Below are 22564 nucleotides of genomic sequence, written 5' to 3' on the forward strand. Positions count from 1 at the left end.
TAGATGACTGCATTCCATCTTGGCAGATGATGAATTGGTCTCAGTTAGTTCTACCTTCACCACCTCTCAACTAGATACTGCAGTACAATATACCTGGGCATGAAGCCACCAGCCTTTAAAAACTCCAGCTAGTTACAACACTGTGGTACATCTCCTCACCAACACAGGCTACCATAAGCATATCAGACCTCTCCTCCTCTCTTTACACTGGCTTCCCTTAAAACAGTGTTTCCCAACCTTGGGACACCGCTTGTTCAGGGAAAGCCCCTGGCGGGCCCGGCCGGTTTGTTTACCTGCTGCATCTGCAGGTTCAGCCGATCGCGGCTCCCACTGGCCGCAGTTTGATGTGCCCGGCCGATGGGGGCTGTGGGAAGCGGCGGCCAGTATGTCCCTTGGCCCGCGCTGCTTCCCGCAGCCCCCATTGGCCGGGCACAGCGAACTGCGGCCAGTGGGAGTTGCAATCGGCTGAACCTGCGGATGAAGCAGGTAAACAAACCGGCCGGGCCCGCGAGGGGCTTTTCCTGAACAGGCAGCATCCCAAGTTTGGGAAACACGGCCTTAGAACATCCAGTCAAGTTCAAAATCTCAGTCTTTATCTTCATGGTGCTCAGTGGTCTGTGCCCAAGATATTTATAAGATCGCCTAAGACTCCAGGATGAAGACCATGGCTAACAACTCTACTCCTCTGGATCAATGGAACTCTCTATAACAAGGGTGGAGTTCATCAATGTAGGAGACACAACTTTCTCAGGGATCAGTCCAAGGCTGTGGAATGAACTCCCACAGGAACAAAGAACCATCACACTCCTCACCACCTTCCATTCCAAGGTGCAATGTGCTCTTCAGCCTGACCTACCTAACAAAGACTTAGTAGTGTATACATAAAACCCCAAAAGCCCTACCAAAAACACAGTTCACTGCATGCACAATTCCACACTTCTGCCCTGGGGAGAGTATGAGGAAACAAACCGCACCTACCAGATGTTAGACACATCACTTAACGCAGACTATAGAGTAGAATGGGCATATGAACATGAACTTGAAAATGAAACAAAAATAGAGACAAAACAACCAATTTAAAAAAAAAACAGATGTGGGTTTTACTCTGGGGCAAGGTGAAGGTCAGTTCTTATTTTATCCAAACAATTCACCCACTCCTACACAAAACCTATTTTATTTCCTCTATAGAGAATGGTATATTTAACTCAAACCACACTGTTGAAAGTAGCTCAAAGAGATTTTTAAACAAAGTCTACTGCTATTTGTTATAGGTCACTGAGGCTACTATGTCACCAGCCTATTGAGAAAGAAAACAATGGTGCACACTCTTGCTGTATAAAAGTGTACCAATTGGATTTTGCAACTAGGACATTACAGAAAATAGTTTGTGCAAGTGGAAGCTGTTTAAGAACACAACACCAATAAAGAGTTTCTCTTTGTACATATATCCACATATACATATACCCCTAGCCAGAAATCAAGGACCTAAAACCAGCACTTCCATTTAGGAGCATAAGATGTGCCATACAGGAACCATTTATATGGATTTTGTTTAAACAATCAGTTTGTAGAAACTTTCATATAGCAGTTGTCTCAACAGGCTTTATAAAAGGTCAAGATGCCAGTATAAAATATGAATTTGTATGCTGGATGTGTTTTTGCAAACTTTATTTTATTCAACATGTTCATGTTTTTCCAAACATTACTTGTGGGAGGAGGGGGAGATTCAGTTTTCAAATAGATGTTTGGAGGGGAAACTATTCACTTAAGGCCCAATTCAGCAAACACTTTTAAGCATGTGCTGAAATCTCATTGACTTCTCATTGAACTTGAGCATATACTGGTGTTATGCACATGCTTAAATGTTTTCCTAAATTGGGATGATTTTCAAAATATCCAATATCCCACTCTGATGAATGGAGGTGTGACAACTTGTTCAGAAAAACAAAGATCCAAAGTAAACATTACGAGATTTAATGTTGGATAGTCATTAGTTAACAGAGCTCTAACAGAATGACCCACTAAAGATGTAAGGATTTGCCAGCAGCAATCTTACTCCTCTTTTGGGTAGTCTGCTTGGTTATGTCTCAAGATAATCGTTGGTCAAAAATGCCAGAGCAAAACAAAAAGAAGTAAGGCTGAAGCAAAAATAAATATAAGAAATGAAGGTCACAGTTTCACCAACAGTACAAGAAAAGAGCCCATTGGTTGAAGCGAACTGAAGACACAGTAATCTACTATTATTTACCTCAAGGTCAAGAGTAGCTCAGTGTTCAGAAACTTCTTTAAACAACTTGATGAGCGGGAGTGCAAATGCACAGAACTGATGAAAGTATAACTCACATTGTCACACCACTTACAGGAGTGCCAAATGTAAGAGACAAGAGACCTTCTGAATGGGACCTTCCAAAATAACATCCAGCAGACTCATTTCCCTGATAGCTTAATAAGGCTCAAACCCAGGTGTTTTTCTTAATGTCTTATTACTTTAAATGAAAAAATGAGTTACAATTGACTTACTACAGTTTCAAATACTTTAGAACAACAACCTATAGGCCAAATTCAGAAGTAATCTTTATGGCAGTGTGAATTAGACTCCCTTATGATTTTTCCATTTGCTATAAGAAGAATTAGAATAGGCTCCAAGAGGGAGAAATGTTAAATCTTCCTTAATATCAAAAGGCAGCATGAATCTAGGGATAAGGCACCAAATTGAAATTTAAGAGGTCTGTCTGTTTCTCCTAATTCTGGCGGGGCATATCACTTTATTTTTCTCCTCCTGGAGACTACAAATGGCAAATGTTAGTCAAATCGCTTAATGCGGTACTGGAAGGTGCTTAGATAGAACTTGTCTCTGTGGTGCCACAGTGCAGTCTATGAGGATGTGAACTGTAGAGCACTCTGTCATGTGTAGACCCTGCTGGCAGAGACTAAAAGGTACCTAGTTTGCATTAATGTAGTCTTGCTTGAAAACAGTATGACATCAATGCAAACTAGGTACCTTTTAGTCTCCGCCAGCAGGGTCTACATGGGGCAATTAGAGCACATATTAAAATGTTCCACAAGTCTAGACCCCCCTAGACCAGACTGCAAGTGCCATGGAGACAAGCCCTAAAGTGATAAGGGTACAATAAGATCCAGTATTGTATTGTAGAGTAAGGCAGTGGTTCTCAAAGCCGGTCCACTGCTTGTTCAGGGAAAGGTCCTGGCGTGCCGGACCGGTTTGTTTACCTGCCGCGTCCGCAGGTTCGGCCGATCGCGGCTCCCACTGGCCGTGGTTCGCCACTCCAGGCCAATGGGGGCTGCGGGAAGTGGTGCGGGCCAAGGGACATGCTGGTCGCCCTTCCCGCAGCCCCCATTGACCTGGAGTGGCAACCTGCGGCCAGTGGGAGCCGCGATCGGCCAAACCTGCGGACGCGGCAGGTAAACAAACCGGTCCGGCGCGCCAGGGGCTTTCCCTGAAAAAGCAGCGGACCGGCTTTGAGAACCACTGGAGTAAGACATTTCTCTGCTTTACCTTCCACCATCAGTAAAGTGGGGATGAGGATACTGACTCTCCCTCGTAAAGTATTCTGAGAACTATGGCTAAAAAGCCTAACATAAGTGCTAACTATTAATTAATTTAATTAATTATTAGTATGTCTGGCTGCTATGAAGATTCTGAAAAGTCCTAAACACATTTCCCTAATTAAAAGCTAAATGAGGAAGTCAAGAAATGTCTGTATACTATTTACACAGCAAACCTTAATGAAAATGAATGAAAAATGTATTGGATAAATAGAATTTTCTTATGTGTCAGAACATGTAATCTATTCGTATCAGGAATAATATGCTCTAGTCAAAAGTGAGACTATGTTATGCTTTTTACTGGGTTAGATATCAGACACTCACATCATGGGGATCAGCATGGTGTACATGATAAAAGCATCTGAGAGTTGAGTGTAATTTACACAAACTGTAATTTGACAGAAGCATAATCATATATTTTAAGATTTGTTTTTATGTTTTGAAGAAATTCATTGCATTAGGCATCCACTTGGTGCCCTGCATCAAATTGCTGAAGGCCAGATGTTGTAACCAGCTGTGCTAAAATAAATGGTATCAGTGAAATAACTGTAGAATGTGACCACTTACTGTTAAATTTGTAGTTACATCTTTGGGAGTTTTTGTAAGTAGGCTGTCCACAGTAAGAGATCAGATTACTTATATTGTACATCTGAAATGTACAAGACCAAAATAACTTGTCAAAAAATATGATGTTTGGGGGAAAGTGAAAAAGATGGAGGTCAAAACTAGTCCTCCAGGAATAATATCTAACATCAGAAGAGAATGAAGGAAACTAGGTGAGGTATATTTTAGCTTGGATTCAAACCAAAAGGGTAAAATAATTTTGATGCATAAACCTTTGTTTTTCATACAAAAGTCAAAATTGGCATACCCACATGAGTGATTTCATATGCTCAGGAAAGACAAAATGTAGCGTACAAAATGTAATCCTATAAATGGGGCTTATTATGGCGAAATACAAAGCATGGTCTCAATGTTCATGCTAAGAACTGATACAAAGGAGAAACCTTTTCTAAATTTGTAACTGTTGAATTGAGAGCAACATAGAGATTTTAACACTATCATGTAGCATTTTCCTCCATGCTCTAAAGAAAAAAAAAAAGTCTTGCAAATAGGACCTGAATCTGCAATTGGATCCACATAGGCTCAAGTGGGCCACCCACACTGGGTAGATTGCAGGATCAGAGCCTCTACCCCAGGAAAGAGAAAGAAAAATCACTCTTTTATTTTGGGTTTTAGTGCTCTTTAAATTGATGTAGATTCCATGCCAGTAAGCACTCCACAACAACCTAAGGCCTGGTGTACACTTAAAAGTTTTGCCAGCATAGGAAAAAAAGTAAAAAAAGTCCTTTTGCTGGTGTAGCTCATTTCACTTGGAAACTTGTGTAAGGTACACTAGCAAAACGTTTTTGGTTTTTTGCCTGTATAAACGGAACCTACACTAGCAGAGTTTGCCAATTTAGATATACAGATACAGTGATCCCAGCAAACATTTTAAGTACAGACAAGGTCTTCCAGCTGGTCTGAGCAGGCAAAAAAAATTATCTGTTTTGAAGGAGTCTTGTTGCAAGTAAATAGGTCTAGTGAATTTTGTTACTGGATGGCCTTTAAATCTGAACTCCCCACAGTTTACTTGCTTTCCTTCAGCAGAAAATTCAAAATGTTCTAGAAAAGAATGTTGTTGCCAGTTGAACACGTATCTATTCTGACTCTCCAGTTTGCAGCAGAGTGCTGCAGGGGCTGCCAGCCTTGGGGAACAGCAGAACCTTTGTCAGAGTTTTGAGAGTTCTTGTAAACCTTAATGGTACAAACCCCGGAGTACAGTCCCAGTTCCATGGGAGACAATGATTTCTGCTCCACCCCGTGCTCACCAGCTTCACAAACACCGCATATCTGAACTGGAAATCCTCCCTCCCTCTCCCCCCCCCCCTCCCCCCGACATTCAAACAGAGAAAGAGAGAGCAAAATCCATCACATGGGACAGCAAAACCTTCTGATCTAAATCAATAAGGGCTAGAAAACTGTACACACAACTATTCCTAAATCATTTATCACGGTGAATATCTTGGAACCCTAGCTTTATCAAAACTTATTTTACACTGTAACAGAGGGAATAAATGAGCTGTGAAAAACAAAAAACCATTATCATTCTAGCCAGATTTCTTTATCTTTAACTCAAACTATGCTTGGCTATTCACTGACTCCAGCATTTTATCAGACCAGACAATCAAGTCTTCTCAACACAACCCCCCCCCCCCCCCAAATATAGGAGTTTGCCCATATGCCAACTTCAGCTTTTGCTAATAAAGGTTTATCGTTCCATACATATTCTAACTTTGCTAAAATACAAAATGATATCTAATCCTGACTGGACAAGCACCTATGGACACCCGCAACTCCCTGTGAATTCTGGCCTAAATTCCCACCAGTGGTTTTCAGTGCTTCAGTTTTTAAGTGCCCAACTTAAGATCACTTCTGAAAAATCAGAATGTTTGAGCCAAAGTCAGTGTCAACTTCTAAAAAAGTTTGGCTATAATAGCATTTAATGGTGAGCCAGCAGGGGATCAACAGGTACTTCTACTGGGACTAGATTGAAGGGATAGAATGACAAGTTCTGCTATGAGGGTAGGAAGAGCTATTGCCTTGGTATCTTGCTGTTGATGGATTTGGAAGGATTGATTTGGTGTTGGATCAAGATGTGACTGGGTTAAGAACTGATCTGGGGTTCTCTTAAGTCTCACCATTCTGGAACTCACTGTGATTTCTATTTCCTTTGACAGATTCACTGTAGAAGTATGAACAATATTCTGAATGGTTAGGAAGTGTACTATGCAGTGGCAGACTTAAGAGGCAGAGTGTGGTCAGCAACTGACCAGCATGAAGTCCAATGGTCACATGTCCTTAGGCTTTTTTTAAAAGATAAAATTCAAAAACCCACCCCCAATTAAACAGACATCACGGCCTAAACAAAAATAGCATCCACCCAAACTGCGTCAGCTTGTGTATTTCCAGTTGTTGGAACCTCACACCACACTCACACTTTTCCTTGCCAAATTTGTTCTATGATGCTGTTGCTGTCCAGCTCCAAACTTGCTGTCTCATCTCTCTCAATCGCAAGGAGTGCAAGGACACTCAGCCATGTCTGTTATCATGTTGAATGCTTGTAGATTTTCCATGTCTTAAAGTGCTCATTGCACGTTCAGCACTTGCCACTCCAACTGGTATGGTCAGGAAGAGTTTCCATTTCCAGTAGATCATCATCAAGAGAGCTGGACACTGAAATTCAAATAGATCTGGACCCCAAGCGACAAAATGTACAGCGCTGTGTCCTTTGTAAAACCATACATCTTGAAAGACAGTCTCATGACCCAAGTCTAAAGAAATCTGAGTATTTGCATGTGATTTTAAGAACATCCTCCTTTGACTCTTCTAAAGTTTTATTTTGAAGTTGCCAGGGATGGAGGAAACCAGAGAGTAGATACGTCTTGAAATCTCTCTCACATCAAAATTTTAGTTCCCCAAATATATTGTCTAAGACCTTGAAATATTTCCTTCGATGGTTATCCTTGGCTTCTAATACAGAATCATTTACAAATTCATCATCCATGTGGCGTACACATCTCTTAATGTAGCTTGATAGTTTGCGTTTTCAAAACCCACTGCTTCCCACCTGTTCCAAGATTCTTTTACAATTTCCTCATACTTTTCTTCAGACGTGAGTTTCCTGACTCATTCACTTTGCTCTCAAATGTCTAGAGGACCTGGAACATGTCAATTTTCTTTTACTGAAGGATTCCAGAGGCTGCAACCATGCTAACTAAGATCCTATGCCACTATAACAGATTGAGGTAGAACATCCAAGCCATCAAAGACAGGTTGCTTTATCAAAACAGGTATTGATACTATGACCTTTCGCAAACGGTACAGTTGCCACGTGACTGCACATGCTGTTTGCTCCTCCCCTGAACAGCATATTGTTCCAGTCACTGTTAACCATGTTGTTTTCCAAGTTTCCATATCCCCAAACAACAAAAATGTAACAGCATGCATAATCTGAAAGATATGAGTATGCTATGCCATTTGACATTCAAATCTTCATGTGGTGCATTTTTAATTCTATCAAATGAAGATGGAAAATGGCAGTTTGTAGAGGGGGAAAGGAAACTGTCCTTTTGGCCCATCACTTTCAATGGCTGGCAAGGACCAATCTGTAAAAGCATTCACAATTGCTCAAATGATAAAACTGAATCTTGAAAACAACTTTTATCAGATGGGAATATCAAATTTATTGCAGCAGGAAGACAGCTTTGGCCTGATCCATTGTTGACCTGTTCATCTCCAGTGCCCTTGGTTTTGCGTCTTTCAAGTTCATTGATAGCATCTTTGGATATTTTTCTTTCTTTTCTTTTTTTGGTTGTAACATCATCTATGGGATCTTTGGCGTCATAGCTCATCTTCCACTGTGCTGGTTTCAAGCAAATTTCTCTGGAAATATATACTATAGGTGCAACTTCAGTGGACTGCACAAATTGTTTTCCTCACAAACCTTGACACAATAACAGATTCGTGCTTGCTGAATTGAGAGGCAGCTCTTGACTTTCTACTTCAGACTGCAGGAGTTGATTAGGAAGTTTACAAAAAGATAGTTTCTGGTCTTTGGAGGCAGTTTGTAATAAATCTTTCTTTTCTTTTCTTCTAAAACTAGACTTGTATTTGATTGTTTTCATTTTCAGATATCTTCCAGTATGAGAATAACTAAGTTGGAAGTATAGGCCTAAATAAAGTATATTTTTGTGCTGCTTCATATATCCTACAGTTGTGGGGATAATCCTAAAAAAAGTTGAATATAAAAGAGATAGGCAGAACTAGAGTGCGGCTGGCTGGGGAGAGTGCTGTGGGGCTGGGAAGAGGCCACAGCAGGCAGACACACATCTCTCAGTGTCCCACAGCAAGAGCAGGCTATGGAAACAAGCTACAATTGCCGACAGAAGTGCCTTCAGCACTGGAGCATGCCCAGTGGCTGTGACCGCTGCAGGATGGGTTAGGAAACTTCTACTGCCACCAGCCAGTGTTGGGCATGCTCAAATGCTGTAGGATTTTGTAAAGGCATTGCAGGAAAGGTAGGTGTAGGTCCCCTGGAACGCCTATAAAAGTGGAGGCTGATGGCCAGGGGCTGTGTTAGACACATGCAACCCCTGCAATTGCTTCAGAGCTGAGGCAGCCAGGAAGCCCCTTGCCAGGGTGACTGACTCAGTTACTTGGGAGGGTGGGGACCCAGAATCGAGTGGGGTCAGATGTTAATGGAATTTCTGGTGCAGCTGCTCAGAGTCCCATGCACTTGAAGGCTGAGGGCTGCTCAACCATACAACATATGACCAGTGGAGGTTGCTGCCATTATTTGTGGCGTAGTGGAACCTCTAGGAAGAAAAGTGTGCTGGTCCCTAGTGCCCACATTTGAATTTGCCCAGGGAGAGTGCCTCTAAAATGATGGCTCTACTATGAATTCTGATTGACGGGACCACCAATGGCGGACCATTTTGGTCAGAGGCCCCTCCTCCCTTCCCATTGTCTGGGCGAATTCAAATACTGACAGCAGGAACCAGCATGATGCCCTTCTTAGAGCCTGACTCTAGTTTGGAGGGGGAAAAAAACATTTCTTTTGCATTAATCAGATACCAATGGAATGATAATTATGAATGAAATATAATGCTCTAAGAATTTCAAGCTCCCTACAGCTTAGTGTATGGCCATATCTGGTGCCTTGCCCATCTGACTGGGAGCTTAAATTCACATTTTTTACTTTCAGCAGTACCGGTGTGCTCAGACTCTAATTATAGGATTCTCACATTTTACCACCATCAGCTGTTGTTCAATCTCAGGCCTAGGGGTTTTTATCTAGTGATAGAAATCTTCAAAAGTTCCTATGTGAGTATGATTTGCATAAGGCTCCAAAAGTTCAGATTCCTGTCCAAACTTCTCAAGTCTGCAAAGGTAGGATAAGAAATCTCTTAGGAAGAGACACTCCCGATTCGCACTGTGGTCAAAAACTAGAAATGAAAAACACTGCAGCACCTCAAAAAATCTGTCATGGATGTGCCGATTCATTCTATTAACACGTGAGTTTTTTTCCTGTGAGCTCTCCAAAAGGGAAATAAATCAACATTTATGACTGCAAGAGTATGTCAGCTTCTGTCATGGCCTCCTTTGCTGCTGGCATCAGAAATAAGTATCTAGAGTGAAATTCTGGCTGTATTGAAGTAAATGGCAAAACTCCCATTTACCTGAAAAGATTCCAGGAGTGAAATCCTGGCCCCATTCATCAAACTCAAATTAGTTTACTTGCTATAGCACTCTCTATTAGCATATTTGAAGTCTTTATTACACATACCTCTTCCATAAGAAGAGGATTCAGGATGCTAGGACTTCGGAGGGCTAAGGGGTAGTGCGCAGAACTACCTCCTCATCCCCATCCCTCTCCCCCTCCTCGCCACCAGTAGTCAATATGCTACCTCTGAATGCAATGTGACAGTGTTATTTTGTTTTCTTTTCTAGTGCACTGTACTGAACCTGCTGATTTTGTTGTTCTTGCCATGAAGGCATCAATCATTGCAGCCTTCTTTGGTAAGTAAGTATAGACTACACAAATACACATACAAACATTGTCTAGGACTGGGTCAATGACTTTGGGAAAGCGTCCATGTCATATGAACAATGCAGATCTGAATGATGCAGACATTTTGGGTTCCGTAGTGAATGCCAGAAATGTTTGCTAAGAAAGGCACTCTCCTGGGGAAAGAGGTATCTGAGATCTGGACAAAATTACAACGTCATGGAAAAACTTTCAAAGATGACTGAAAGACCTGGAAGGGACACTTTCGTTCTCCAATCCAAGTCAATGGCTAGCGGCTTCCTGTGTTTATTTAGGTCTGCCACAGGTAGTTGGGCTTCCAGTAGAAGATGTAGGAGGACCTTGAGCAGCTATATTCAATCCTGGTTACCCCAGTTTCTTGATTTCCCCACCCAAAAAAATTACATTAATCACATGGATTGATCATTAGACTGCACATGGGCTGCAATAATTACAGTAGACTACACGATTATGCCATGTCTAAATCTTAAAAGCCTCCTCCAAGGAAGAACAATGTGTATTTCATGCTGCGAAGATATTCTTTTATGGGTTTTTTTTCCTGAGTCCAAAGAGGATGCAGGACCTTTCACATGATCAAGATGATATTTAGGGAAAAGGGCTGGAAATATACCTTGCCATCATGTTTAGGATGTCATGCAGGAGAGACCTGCTCCTTTAGAGAGCGCGTAGCAGCTCCAAGACCTTACACGAACAATCTGGGTTTGGCTGAATGGATCAAACATGATTTTTTTTTGGTGTGTTTTAGTTACAAGTTTCTCTTTGATAGAATCCGCCCATCATCTTGCCTAGCTGCATCCTCCATCACTAACTGTGGTACTGCCCTAAGTGGGAACTGTCAAGGATGGTTGGATACTCCGGGTTAGCTATATTTTCCCCTTCATTTTAATCTGTTCAGTTCAGTCTGCCACAAGGCAAGAGACCAAGGGCTTGATTATTTTCTCTAGACCAAGGTCTGCCCTAATACTACATGTAACCCAGCTGAATTCACTGACATGACATGAGGGGTCAGTCAGGGCAGAATTTGGTCCTTTCTTTTAAATGGGTTCTATTTTTAAAAAATGGAAGAGCCTTTTGTCCCCAATTGTGCCTCCCATTGTCCCCACTGACAATTCCACTTCTCTCAAGTAACAGAGTTACCAAGCTTTGTTTGGAATGCCTGCCATTTGAAGTAAGTGGCACTCATACTCAACTTACATAGTGTGGCATGGAGGCAGGGCACTGCTCCCTCCTTTGAACAAGTTCCAAGAGCTATTAAGTCCATGCACTTGCTGGAAGAAATCTGTAGCAATTTAGGGATGGGAAGGGAGGAATAAGATTGCTATGGCACACTCCAGTCAGGATTAAATTTAAACATATTATTATAGTGTCCGTTCACACAGCATGGAGAATTCTAATCCTCTCTAAAGTAGAAGAGGAGTTAAACTGAATGTTATGTATTAGGTTATTGAAGAAAGAGTGAAAAATGTTCTCACTGTCAGTGCGTAATGTGGAGTTCTGACTGCAGTGCCCAGAAAAGTGGGACAGTTCCTCTACAACTGGGAGCAGATTCTTCATCCCACATAAACTAAATTCTGATGCAGTGGAGTGGGGGGAGGGAAGAGAATACTGCAGGGAGCTGGTTGCTGCTCCCTGATCTTCAGCCATCCAGCCCCATGTAAATTAAAGCTGGACATGCAGCCTCCTGAATCCATCCCTGAAATGAAAAGGATTAGACATGATCCACAGTCTAAGCAGATTTATACCCAACCCACAAGCAATATTACTTCCTCTGCAAGAACTCCTCAAAAGGGAAGGTACCTGATACAGAAGCAAAACACAAGATAAGCACCCACCAGAGAAGCAACCGTCCTTGACAGTTCCCACTTAGGGCAGTACCACAGTTAGTGATGGAAAATCCACCTAGGCAAGATGGTGGGTGGATTCTATCAAAGAGAAACTTGTAACTAAAACACACCCAAAAAAAATCATGTTTGATCCATTCAGCCAAACCCAGATTGTTTGTGTAAGGTCTTGGAGCCGCTACGCGTTCTCTAAAGGATCTATATGTACCTTAAATAAAAAAAACTAAGTGCAGATATGGATTAGGGGACCTATTAGACAAAATTACTAAACATGCATTTCTAAACTCTACATACAGAAGAGTCTCAGGTAGCCCTGTGTAACAACAGGAGAGGTGTGGATTGCACAGAATTTGGAAATAAATATCTAGCTATATGCTCCCCTCCACTGTGAAATAAAGACAGAGGCAAAACTTCAACAGACCTGTGGAAAATGGGGAATGAGGCCACATGGAGGGGAAGGCTACATGGCATGCTACTCTTCATAATGTGCAGCTACATGCAATGAGCATCCTACAGTACATGACAAAATCTTCAAGTGGCTCCATGTAGCATAATTCCCATCTAAAGATTTGCAGTTTACAAAACAATGCACACTGTAAGTTACTGCTGTGCAGAGCAGCAGTTTATGTCCCTGCTAGCATCATGGTGACTCTTCCCGTCTACATGCACACAGTCACAGTGGGGTACCACTGACTGGATGAGGCATGAAGCACCACACTGCCATTGCTGGGGAAGGATGTGGATGAGAAGTTGCAACAAGTGTATGTCCAGCAATCCACTAAATATTTCTGTGGAGCCTTGGACTCAGTGTATTCAACAGATCGTGCCCCCCAGCCCAATCAGATCCACAGCACTGTCAGGTCTGCCCCAGGCAGGGGAGAAGAGCATGAATCTGTGCGTTTAAACACAGTCAAGGATCTTGAAAAGCACATTCAACTTCTGTGTATTTCTAGCCACAAAAGGCAAGGAACAAGGTCCTAAATCAGACTGTGAACAACTGCAAATACATATGGGACTCAGGAGGGTGAGCATGTTTGTGATCACTTTAGATAAGCTATTACCAGCAGGAGAGTGGGGTGGGAGGAGGTATTTTTTCATGCTTTGTGTGTATATAAAAAGATCTTCTACACTTTCCACAGTATGCATCCGATGAAGTGAGCTGTAGCTCACGAAAGCTTATGCTCAAATAAATTGGTTAGTCTCTAAGGTGCCACAAGTACTTCTTTTCTTTTTGCGAATACAGACTAACACGGCTGTTACTCTGAAACATGTTTGTAATGCAGGTTAATGCACAATATAGTACCTATAACAAGTCCAGAAAATTTAACATTTTTGTATGACCATTAATTAGCAGACAGCCCTATAATGGTAAGTGAGATCTACCTGTCACCACCATATAGTTAACTCCCACATTAAAAAAAAAAAAAAGCATTGAAATAGTTAAACTATAAACCTCAGCCTCTGGTGATACATTAACTGTAGGAGAATAGTAATTGCCAAACCAAATCAGGTCAGTGGTCCATCTAGTCTAGCAGCCTGTCTCCATCCGAGCCCAATACCACCTGCTTGGGCACTAAAACTTTCATCTGTGCTGTGTTAAGGAATAACCTGCGTATAGGGGAAGTTTCTTCCTAGCCAACCCCTCCCTAATCCCTCCGTTAATTGTTGGTTTGTGCAGCCATAAGGCATGAGGTTTTCTATCCCTAACGTTATTTAGTCTATTTTATATACTAGTGGGTGCTCTCATTACTCATGAAAATGTCTAATCCTTTCTTGAGCCTGTTAAGCTCTTGGACTCAATTGCATCTTTTGGTAGTGAATTCCCGCAAGTTAATTATGTATTATGTGAAAATGTAAGTGTTCCAACAGCCAGTCAATCTCTACTTCCCTACAAACAAACAAACACACACCACTGAAATATATCTTTTCAAACAGAATTCTACTAGTTTCTGGAAAAATGTTAATTTCATTTTTTAAAACAGGTTGATTAATAATAAATCTGAGCTGCAGAAAATCCAGGCACAGAGGCATGTGCTGAAAGATGCTGGCAGTTGCCTGTTTACCTGACATTGTATTTTCTTTGTCTTAGCTTTGTTTCTGACTTGTACATATGCAACTAAAGAAGCTACAAAGAAGAACAAAAAGGCTAAACAATGTAAGTAGTCTTAGCAGCATGCCTAATTGCTTCAAACAGGAATGTCCAGAAAAACAAACAAACGGAGTGAAGCTATGGCTATCTTCCGTCAACTCCTTGGCGCTTCTGTTAGGAACCATCAGGAAGATACAACAATACACAGCCCCTTTGTGTAAAACATATGCATCACATAATGAAATGTATATATCAAGTGAAATATATCTAATACAGCATATGGCATACTACATATAAATACTCAGATACCATAGTGAAGAGCCTGGTACAAAAGCCTAGGTAAGAGACATAAATATGTTGAAATACACACACTGGAAGGTGAAACCTGTGCATCTTAACCATTGGAAGGGGACAAGGACTTCTAGCTATAGGACTTCTAGCTACAATCCCAAAAGGACTTTTCTGTGCATTCAGTTTTGCTGCATTGGGTGAAATTCAAGCCTGCCACTAGGTTGTATAATCTAATTGGTGAAGATAAAACAGAGCTTAAGTTTATATTTATATCCCTTGTTTGCTGTGCATAGCAGTCAAACATTTTTAATGGTTTATGGCAAGATCATAGCATTTTGCCACAGCCTTGCCTTGGCGGGTGAAACAGAACCATATTACCACAAGGGGAACACTGGCAGGCATTCTGCCTCAGGGATGCATACAACTCCCAGATCTCTCTTCTGCCCCTTTCCCCCATTGTATGACCACAATCTATCCCATAGTGATTAGAATCTTTTAGATTACACTGGAGATTTCCTTGAGGGTCAGAAATGGCCATTGACTTCCTCAATCCATCTTTTGTTACAACCTTACCCTTGTCATGTATTTATGACGTTACTTGCAAACACCTCTTGTGCCCTGAAGGCATTCACCCATATGCTCAAAGAGGACACTGTTGTGAGTTACATGGTTACAGAACTATTGGAGTATTAAATCTAACTTTTCAGATTTTTTGCATTCACAGATGTACCTGAGATAGACTGCGATATCAAAGCAGGGAAGATAATCAATCCAGAATTCATTGCAAAATGTCCACCGGGATGTCAAGACATAAAATACCGTGTTTATGGCACCGACATTTATGCTTCTTTTTCCAGTGTGTGCGGTGCTGCTATTCACAGGTCAGCAGCTTTAAACTACTGAGACACTGCAATACAGAATTATAATTCCAGTGTAGGGGGTCATTGGCTTTGCCCTAAACCCTGCGTGGTCTTTGCAGATTGGATTGTAGGCCACAATTCTTATAAAAAAAGAGTATAAGAGAGAGACAGTATTTGATGTGACGGGTCCAATCTGAGAGCGCTTGGCACCCAAAACGTCTACCGAAATCATTTGTTGTTCCCAGCTCTGCCACTGGCCTGCGGGGTGACCTTGAGCAAGGCACTTCACCTCTGTGCCTGTTTCCCCATCTCTAAAGTAGGAATAATGACACTTTGTTGCAGGGGGATTTGAGATCTACTGATGAAAAGAGCTGTAAGAGCTACATGTTAGTTATCACTGAGTGTGCTCAGCACCTTACAGGAGGTGCTCAGACTTTTCCAGATCACTCATTTATGGATAGCAAATGACTGTTGTTGCACTGTTTTATACCATCAGACGTGTTCATGGTGTCACATAAATAATAATCTCACTAATAATATGTAGGCACCATAGGTTATCATGTCTCTTGGTAGGACTCTTTTTAGTGATCCAGTTTAAGCTAGAAAAAGACCCTGAAAACATCCATTGAAAGCATCTGCTACAAACCAGGGGCACAGGTAGCCTCCTGGATCAATGGGTACACTATACATAATTGCCAAGGGGGCTCCAACCACCTGAAGCATGACCCTCTACCCCAGCACCACAATCCTAATCCCAACCCAGTGTGGAGGGGAGGGCTGGGGGAGTAGTAGTGGGGCGGGAGAGCAAGTCCATCCCACTCTCATCCTGTAGTGGTAGCTCCTGTCCCATGGGCTGGGCTCAGCTCCACAAATTGTGACCGGGCACTCAGGTTCAGCCCAGCTGCTCATGACTCCCGCTCCCGGTTTCCCCTCCTCACCAAGCTGGGAGGAATGTACATTTGGCTGTTTTTGCACTCTGGGGTGCAACTGAACCCAACCCACACTAAAGCCACCCATGCTCCAAATACTGAGTGACATAAACATGGCACAGAAAAAACAGAAGTGGTGAAAAGGTACTTTACAAACTGCCACACCAAACTGCAAGCAATTCACTGGTGGAGTATAACGTAAACTGAGAGAGACACACTGTGTGGATAAAAATCCTATGCATCTCTTTATTGTACCAGCTAGCTTTTATGTATATAGACCACTGCCATCTGCTGGCTGAAGTCATCTGCATTCAGGTGTTTGTTATTGAATTGTCAAGTGACTAGCTTACAAAAAACAAATTCTTCCTTCAAAATACTTGTGTACAATTCCCATTGACTAAAATGGGAATTGTGCATGAATATCTAGGGGCAGACAGGTTTGAATTGTTTTTGACACAAACACAACATACTGATCGAGAATGTAGTTTCTCCTGTTGCTTAAGTGGTAGAGGCCTATGTTTTTGGAGCAGAAGGTCTCAGTTTTCTCTAGGTGCCATTTGTGTTTGGATTTGTTGACTACTCTGAAGTGTGTATGAAAGCTGTGAGTTTCCTTTCCTTCTATTGCCAGCAACAACTGAAATTATTCAAAGAGAATTGTAAAGTTCTAAGTTACTTTTCACCATTTTATGTTTCTCATTCCATTTAGCTTACACACTATAACTAGACTTCTCTGTTTACAGTAGCAGTCCCTTCTTGGTTTTCAAACTAATGCTTCAGTGTCTGGGTTGCAGAAGCTGACACGTCTTACACATTAGGATTCATATAATGTCATCATGCATGGTAAACACTTTGTAGCATTCAGCACACACACAAGCTGCCATGTTTTCCACTGATTTGAGTGGTGTTTCTTTTGATTTACATCAGGGTGAGATCAGAATCAGGCACAACCAGATACAGGTGATACATGGCTGATTTCTTTCGAACAGGGAAAATTCTAAGTTCTGTGAAATAAAGGGGGAAATTACCCTCCTATTTGTCAAAATTTAGTTTAGATTCTTGGGCCCTGAATCTCGTCCTACTTACATATCCATAAATCACAACTCTCAGAGTTAATGTACGTACCATGGTATAAAGGCAGTGAGATCTGACTCAAGCTCTAGAGTCTAGAATGTTAGAAGTTTTATGCTAAATCCTGCCTGACTTAAAAATCCAACTGAAGTCAACACGGTTGCACAAAGTAACTCAGGAAAGAGTTCTGCCCTTTTTTTCCTATAATTCTAGGGCTGGTACTTCAGGAGCCAGGGACATGTCTGACCGGCAGTGCCGGTTCAGAACAATGCCATCAGACACAATTAACTTCAGCCACATACTGACACTTGAGTCAGGTTAAAATACAAGACCCCTACAACAGCTGTAAGTGCACAAAGACTTCTTAGCCGCAGACTTCTTCAAGTGGCACCAAGGACTGTTGTAACCTCAACCATGTCACTTAAAATGAGAGAGAACACTTTCCTAACTCTTGTACAGTTGAACATTCTCTAAGTTTTTCTGCCTCATTTCTGATATCATTTAACACTTCCCAACCCTCTTTTGTAGTGGTACTATTGACAACTCAGGAGGGAAGATCCTTGTTCAGAAAGTTGCTGGACAATCTGGTTACAGAGGGAGCTTCTCCAGTGGAATCCGATCCTTGTCCCTACCACGCTGGAGGGAGTCCTTCATTGTTTCAGGTACTACCCTCCTTCCTCCCACAAAAAAAAAAAAATCTACAGAGCTAATTCAGTTATTATGTTATACTACCACACTTTAAAGTGACAGGTACTCTATGCAAAGGACCTGGCCAGTTGAATGCATGACCAAAGCCCCATCACCCTGTTGTGTTGTTAAAAGCCCATCCAAATAAATGGTCACTCAGAGTAGACTGTATACCTTCATAATTTGATACCTCTGCTTTCTTACATGCTTTGATGTGCAGTGAAATAGATAACTGTGTTGACACAAAGTATCATCTGGGGCATCTGAGTTAGCACCCATTTAAATAGATGGGGTGGTTCACATCTCAGAGCTATTGTCTGCCTGAATTTGCAGAGAGCCTGAAACATCTGTTTCAGTTAAACTCACTCCATGCTTTGAAGCTTTTCTTCTTAACCATAAACAGCAAAAAAACATTTTGTTGCAGTTATTGGCCACAGCAGGCAGTGCCAAGGCTCTTTATTAAAAGAAATACATATCCTAATTAAAAAAGATTACCAGTCCCATATCTCAAACCGTATTCAGTGAATGCTCTTCAAGTGACTCTGATGAGGCAGCATCCTGTCTTAAGTGACCATTTCAGCGTATCCTAAATGTATTAATTACAGTTCTGCTCCACCTCTAGGTAGCAGCCGATTTGTGTTGGTCCATTAAATTCTTTCCTAAGTCAGATTTTGTTGTCCTGAATTCCTCCCCACCTCCATACCAACACTCTACAACAACTTACACTAACTTAGGGCTTGTCTTTCCACCCCTCTGGGCACATGCTACATGTAAATTGTAGAATGCTCTGAAGTGTTACGCTCTCACTGCCCCATGTAGATCCTACTGACACACTCCAATCTAAAAGGTTCCTAGTGCACGTTGATGTAGTCCTGTTTCAAACAGAACCACATTAACATACACTAGGAATCTGTGAGAGCATGACACTTCAGAGCACTCTACTGTTTACAGTGTGACACGTGCCCCAGAGGGGTGTAAAGACAAGCCCTGAGAGTCCCAGGACAAATTCAGAGGTGATGTGTAAATTAAGTCCCCTTACACTCACCTCTACCAATGCACAGAGAAGTCTAAGTTAGTACAGGAGGTGCTAACTTACGTTGTTTTATGTTGCTTCTGTATTAAACCTCCTGTCACATAGGCGTGCGATGGTGTGCACATTTCCACTGCTTGGCTAAGACAAGTAACCAGCTACTATTAGTTAACTACGAGTATTTCAGGCATACCTTGTGGAAAGATCAACACAGCACAAATGTATGAACAGCCATTCCCGAGAAATTCAAGTGAAGAAATATTTTTTCCTGTGAACAGCAAATAAGGGGTAGGAATATGATCAAACTGAGCTGTCATTTGGAATCTGAATGAATGTTTGTGGATGCTCTTTTTGCGGCTTTCTAACAGCCCAGCCCTAGCTCACATTTTAGGAGGATTTACTTTGGATAGTTGGGAATTTCTGGTCATGGCCGAATTGCCTCTGGTACTTGCTTTCTTCTAACAACCAGCAAATTCTAACTTTGGGCTGTAAAGGGAAAATAGGATTTCTTACCTGAATTGCTGCTCAGCTTCTACCCAGTGAGCTTTGGAGTCTCTCACAACAACACCTTCTGGTTACATTAACTCCATGAAACAGAGGGTGCAGAAGAAAGTTACAAACCTACGTAACAGAGATGAGAAGACTAGGTTCAACCCAGACTGGGTACACATAGGAATGATAACATTCAAATACCTGGAATGAGGCCCCCAACCTGCCTGTGCTTAATTGTATGCACTGTGAGTAGCCTTTCTGAAATCAGAGTTTAAGGCCAGATGGGACTACATCACAGGCCACTAAATTCCACTCAGTTACCTCTGCGTTGAATCCAATAACCTGGGTTGGACTAAAGTATTACTGCAGTTCAGAGATTAAACTATAGCATGCCATGGGCAGAGAATAGGAGGGACTGAGGTACACCAATGCCTGAGGCCCCTGCAATGGCAGGGAATTGATTGGGTGAGTCAATGGGAGTAATCATAGTAGCTCATGCAGAAAGAGAGTTGTATTTAAAGGGAAGGGAGTCCTTACTGGGCCTTCTGAAACATGTGGTTTTCTTTGTGAGGAATTTAAAGGCTAAAAGATGGAGACCCATAACTCTTCATCTAGTTCTGCTTTAGTTGGCCTGTGGTTGGATGCAGACAAACCCCACTGGCAAAAAAAAGTTTACATTTGTTTACAATTGTGAATTATTAATTATAAGAAAAGAGATGCATAAAGACTAGAAATACAAAACACCAGAAAAGCCAGCTGAGGCATCTGACTCCAAGACAACTTTGACACCTGAGCTGAGAAATTGTCTATACACCAGCCAAGTTAGTTGTCAGCATATCAAGAGCATACCTGGTATTGTATGGTGAAAGCGTGCTGACAGTTTGTTCCCAGATAGGAAACTTACCAGTTTAAATATCACAAACTATTGGGGTGAATAAGCATCTATACAAGAGACTGCAGAAGAGGAACAGTTAAGGGACCTGGCCTGTGAAGTGGTGTGACACAGGAGGAGTGGGGAACAAGCACAAGGCCTGGTCATCAGGATTGAAGTGGTGAGCAGACTAGGAGGTATGCAAATAGATGTGTATTCATTTTCAAGCTCCAAAATGTCTTGGCACTCATGTGAATGACTCCATTCAGGTTAATGGGAGTTTTGTGGCTACTAGGTAAAGAAAAGAGAGTCCCAAATGTCGGAGTGTGCTAGTGACAAGTAAGTGGTGAGAGGATGGGGAAAATTTCACCTATGCACCTATTTTTCAAACATCCATATGTTCAACAATACTCAGGTTTTCAACCCATCTTTAACAGCAACCCCATCTTTTAACGCATATTATGGTTATACAAACTCCGACAGATTTTGTGGCAGCTTTCTTGTCAGTGTTAAGAGTAGCACGATTGCCAGACCAAGAATCAGCTCTCCATTTAGAGCAGCTCCCACGGATGCATGGAACACACATGGGACACAAACAGTTCTTTACCAAAGACGCCAGAGCTCACCGAGTAGCCAGCCACACTGAGCAATTTAGCGTTAGCTGCACATTTGCAGACATTATTTAAATTACAAATCAGATGTAGCATCAGATATTAAGACAAGAGCTGACTTTCACACCAGTTGTACGTCAGCCTAACTTCCTCAACTTCAGTGAAGCGACTTCTGACTTATAGCAGTGTAAGTGAGCGCTGAAACTGACCCTCGCATCCTGCCATCTTTAGAAAGGGAACTTAAGCAAATTCACTTCATCATCTGGTGATTTTATTGGTTACAACAGCTCAGGCTTTCAAAGGAAATGGAATAAAGGGGCTGGAGTTGCTACGAAGAGATTGAACTGGGGAACAAAGGCAATGCTTCTCTGACTCAACTATTGTCCTTATATGAACTATAGATTCACCTATCCTTACACCGGCATAAACCCCAGCAGGGGCCCCTGGTTGTAGAAAATCCACTAGGGGATGAGGCTCTGGCAGAACAAGACTGCCACATAACTCAAAAAGTAAAGGCTGGCACCATCTGACGTGAGATGTTGCCTTGGTGATGCTGATCCAGTGCCTCTCCTCAGTAGCACCTACTGGCAGAGCTTTTATGGAAGTTAATGCTTAAGCAGAAATACCCCCTGTCATCCACACTGGTACATCACCTCTGTGGCACAGTTGCAGGAGAAGGGGAGAGAATTACTGTAGCTGGGGTAGTGAAATGCAATTCACATCCTTCTGTGCCAACTTTTCTGAATCTGGCCTATAGTATAGAGTGTCCTCTGGCTTCTCTAGTACTGTGAACGCAACAGCAGTAAAGCTACTACTGAAGAGAAGTCCTCATAGCCACCTGTGTCAATAGAAATGCCATCTGGTGTGGCACTAGAAAGGTCTGTGGTTTAGAGCATGACTGAACTATGCCTCATTTTCAAGGGAAGGTACCCTCATTTTAGATCCAGATATAACTACCATATGTCCCAGCACACACACGGGATTCTCACTGTTATTATTGTAAATGACACATTAGAAATGATATATCATGAAACAAAGGTTTAAAGAAAAGTCATGTCATTAAAGAAAGGGATCCCATGTCATTCATTTAGAGCTTCTTGCATTAGTACTTCACTTGTTCCCCTTATTTAGATATTGATGTGTTTAGTGAAATGATTTTTGGACATTATCATGGAGTCAAGGAGAACTGAGGGAATTACGGGGTTCATTACATTTGATGCAAATTTTGCCCTACGAGAACTTGAAATTCTTTGGATGTCAGTTTGTCATGTGGGTTATATTTTAGAATTAAACTGAGCTATTTACAGGACTGTTTTCCATTTCATTAAAAGGCTCGTAGGCCGTACAGTTATGAATCTGATATATTCTTTTCTTTTGCAGAAGGCAAACCAAAGAAAGGTGTGACATACCCATCAACTCTTGAATATTCTTCCTCAAAAAGCTCACCTGCTAAAGCAGGCAAGTAATTACAGTTGATGTTCCGTCATATTTTATACATATGTTCCATATATATATATGTATGTATGTATATTACATGAGGGCATGGTATAAGGTTTTTATTGGTATGAGTCAGAAATAA

General features: G+C 41.7%; 1 protein-coding gene across 3 annotated transcripts in view; it reads left to right on the forward strand.

The window, feature by feature from the left end:
• VIT (vitrin) overlaps positions 1–22564 on the forward strand; it is an 83341-nt gene that overhangs the window by 10097 nt on the left and 50680 nt on the right. For all 3 annotated transcript variants that reach the window (XM_048843689.2, XM_075126993.1, XM_048843686.2), the window contains exons 2-6: positions 10120–10188; positions 14147–14212; positions 15162–15318; positions 17823–17956; positions 22366–22443. In XM_048843689.2, coding sequence (XP_048699646.1) covers positions 10158–10188; positions 14147–14212; positions 15162–15318; positions 17823–17956; positions 22366–22443 — 466 coding nt within the window. In that variant the 5' untranslated portion in view covers positions 10120–10157. The remainder of the gene's footprint in view (positions 1–10119; positions 10189–14146; positions 14213–15161; positions 15319–17822; positions 17957–22365; positions 22444–22564) is intronic.

Source organism: Caretta caretta, chromosome 3 (genome assembly GCF_965140235.1).
Source record: "Caretta caretta isolate rCarCar2 chromosome 3, rCarCar1.hap1, whole genome shotgun sequence".
Lineage (NCBI taxonomy): Eukaryota > Metazoa > Chordata > Testudines > Cheloniidae > Caretta > Caretta caretta.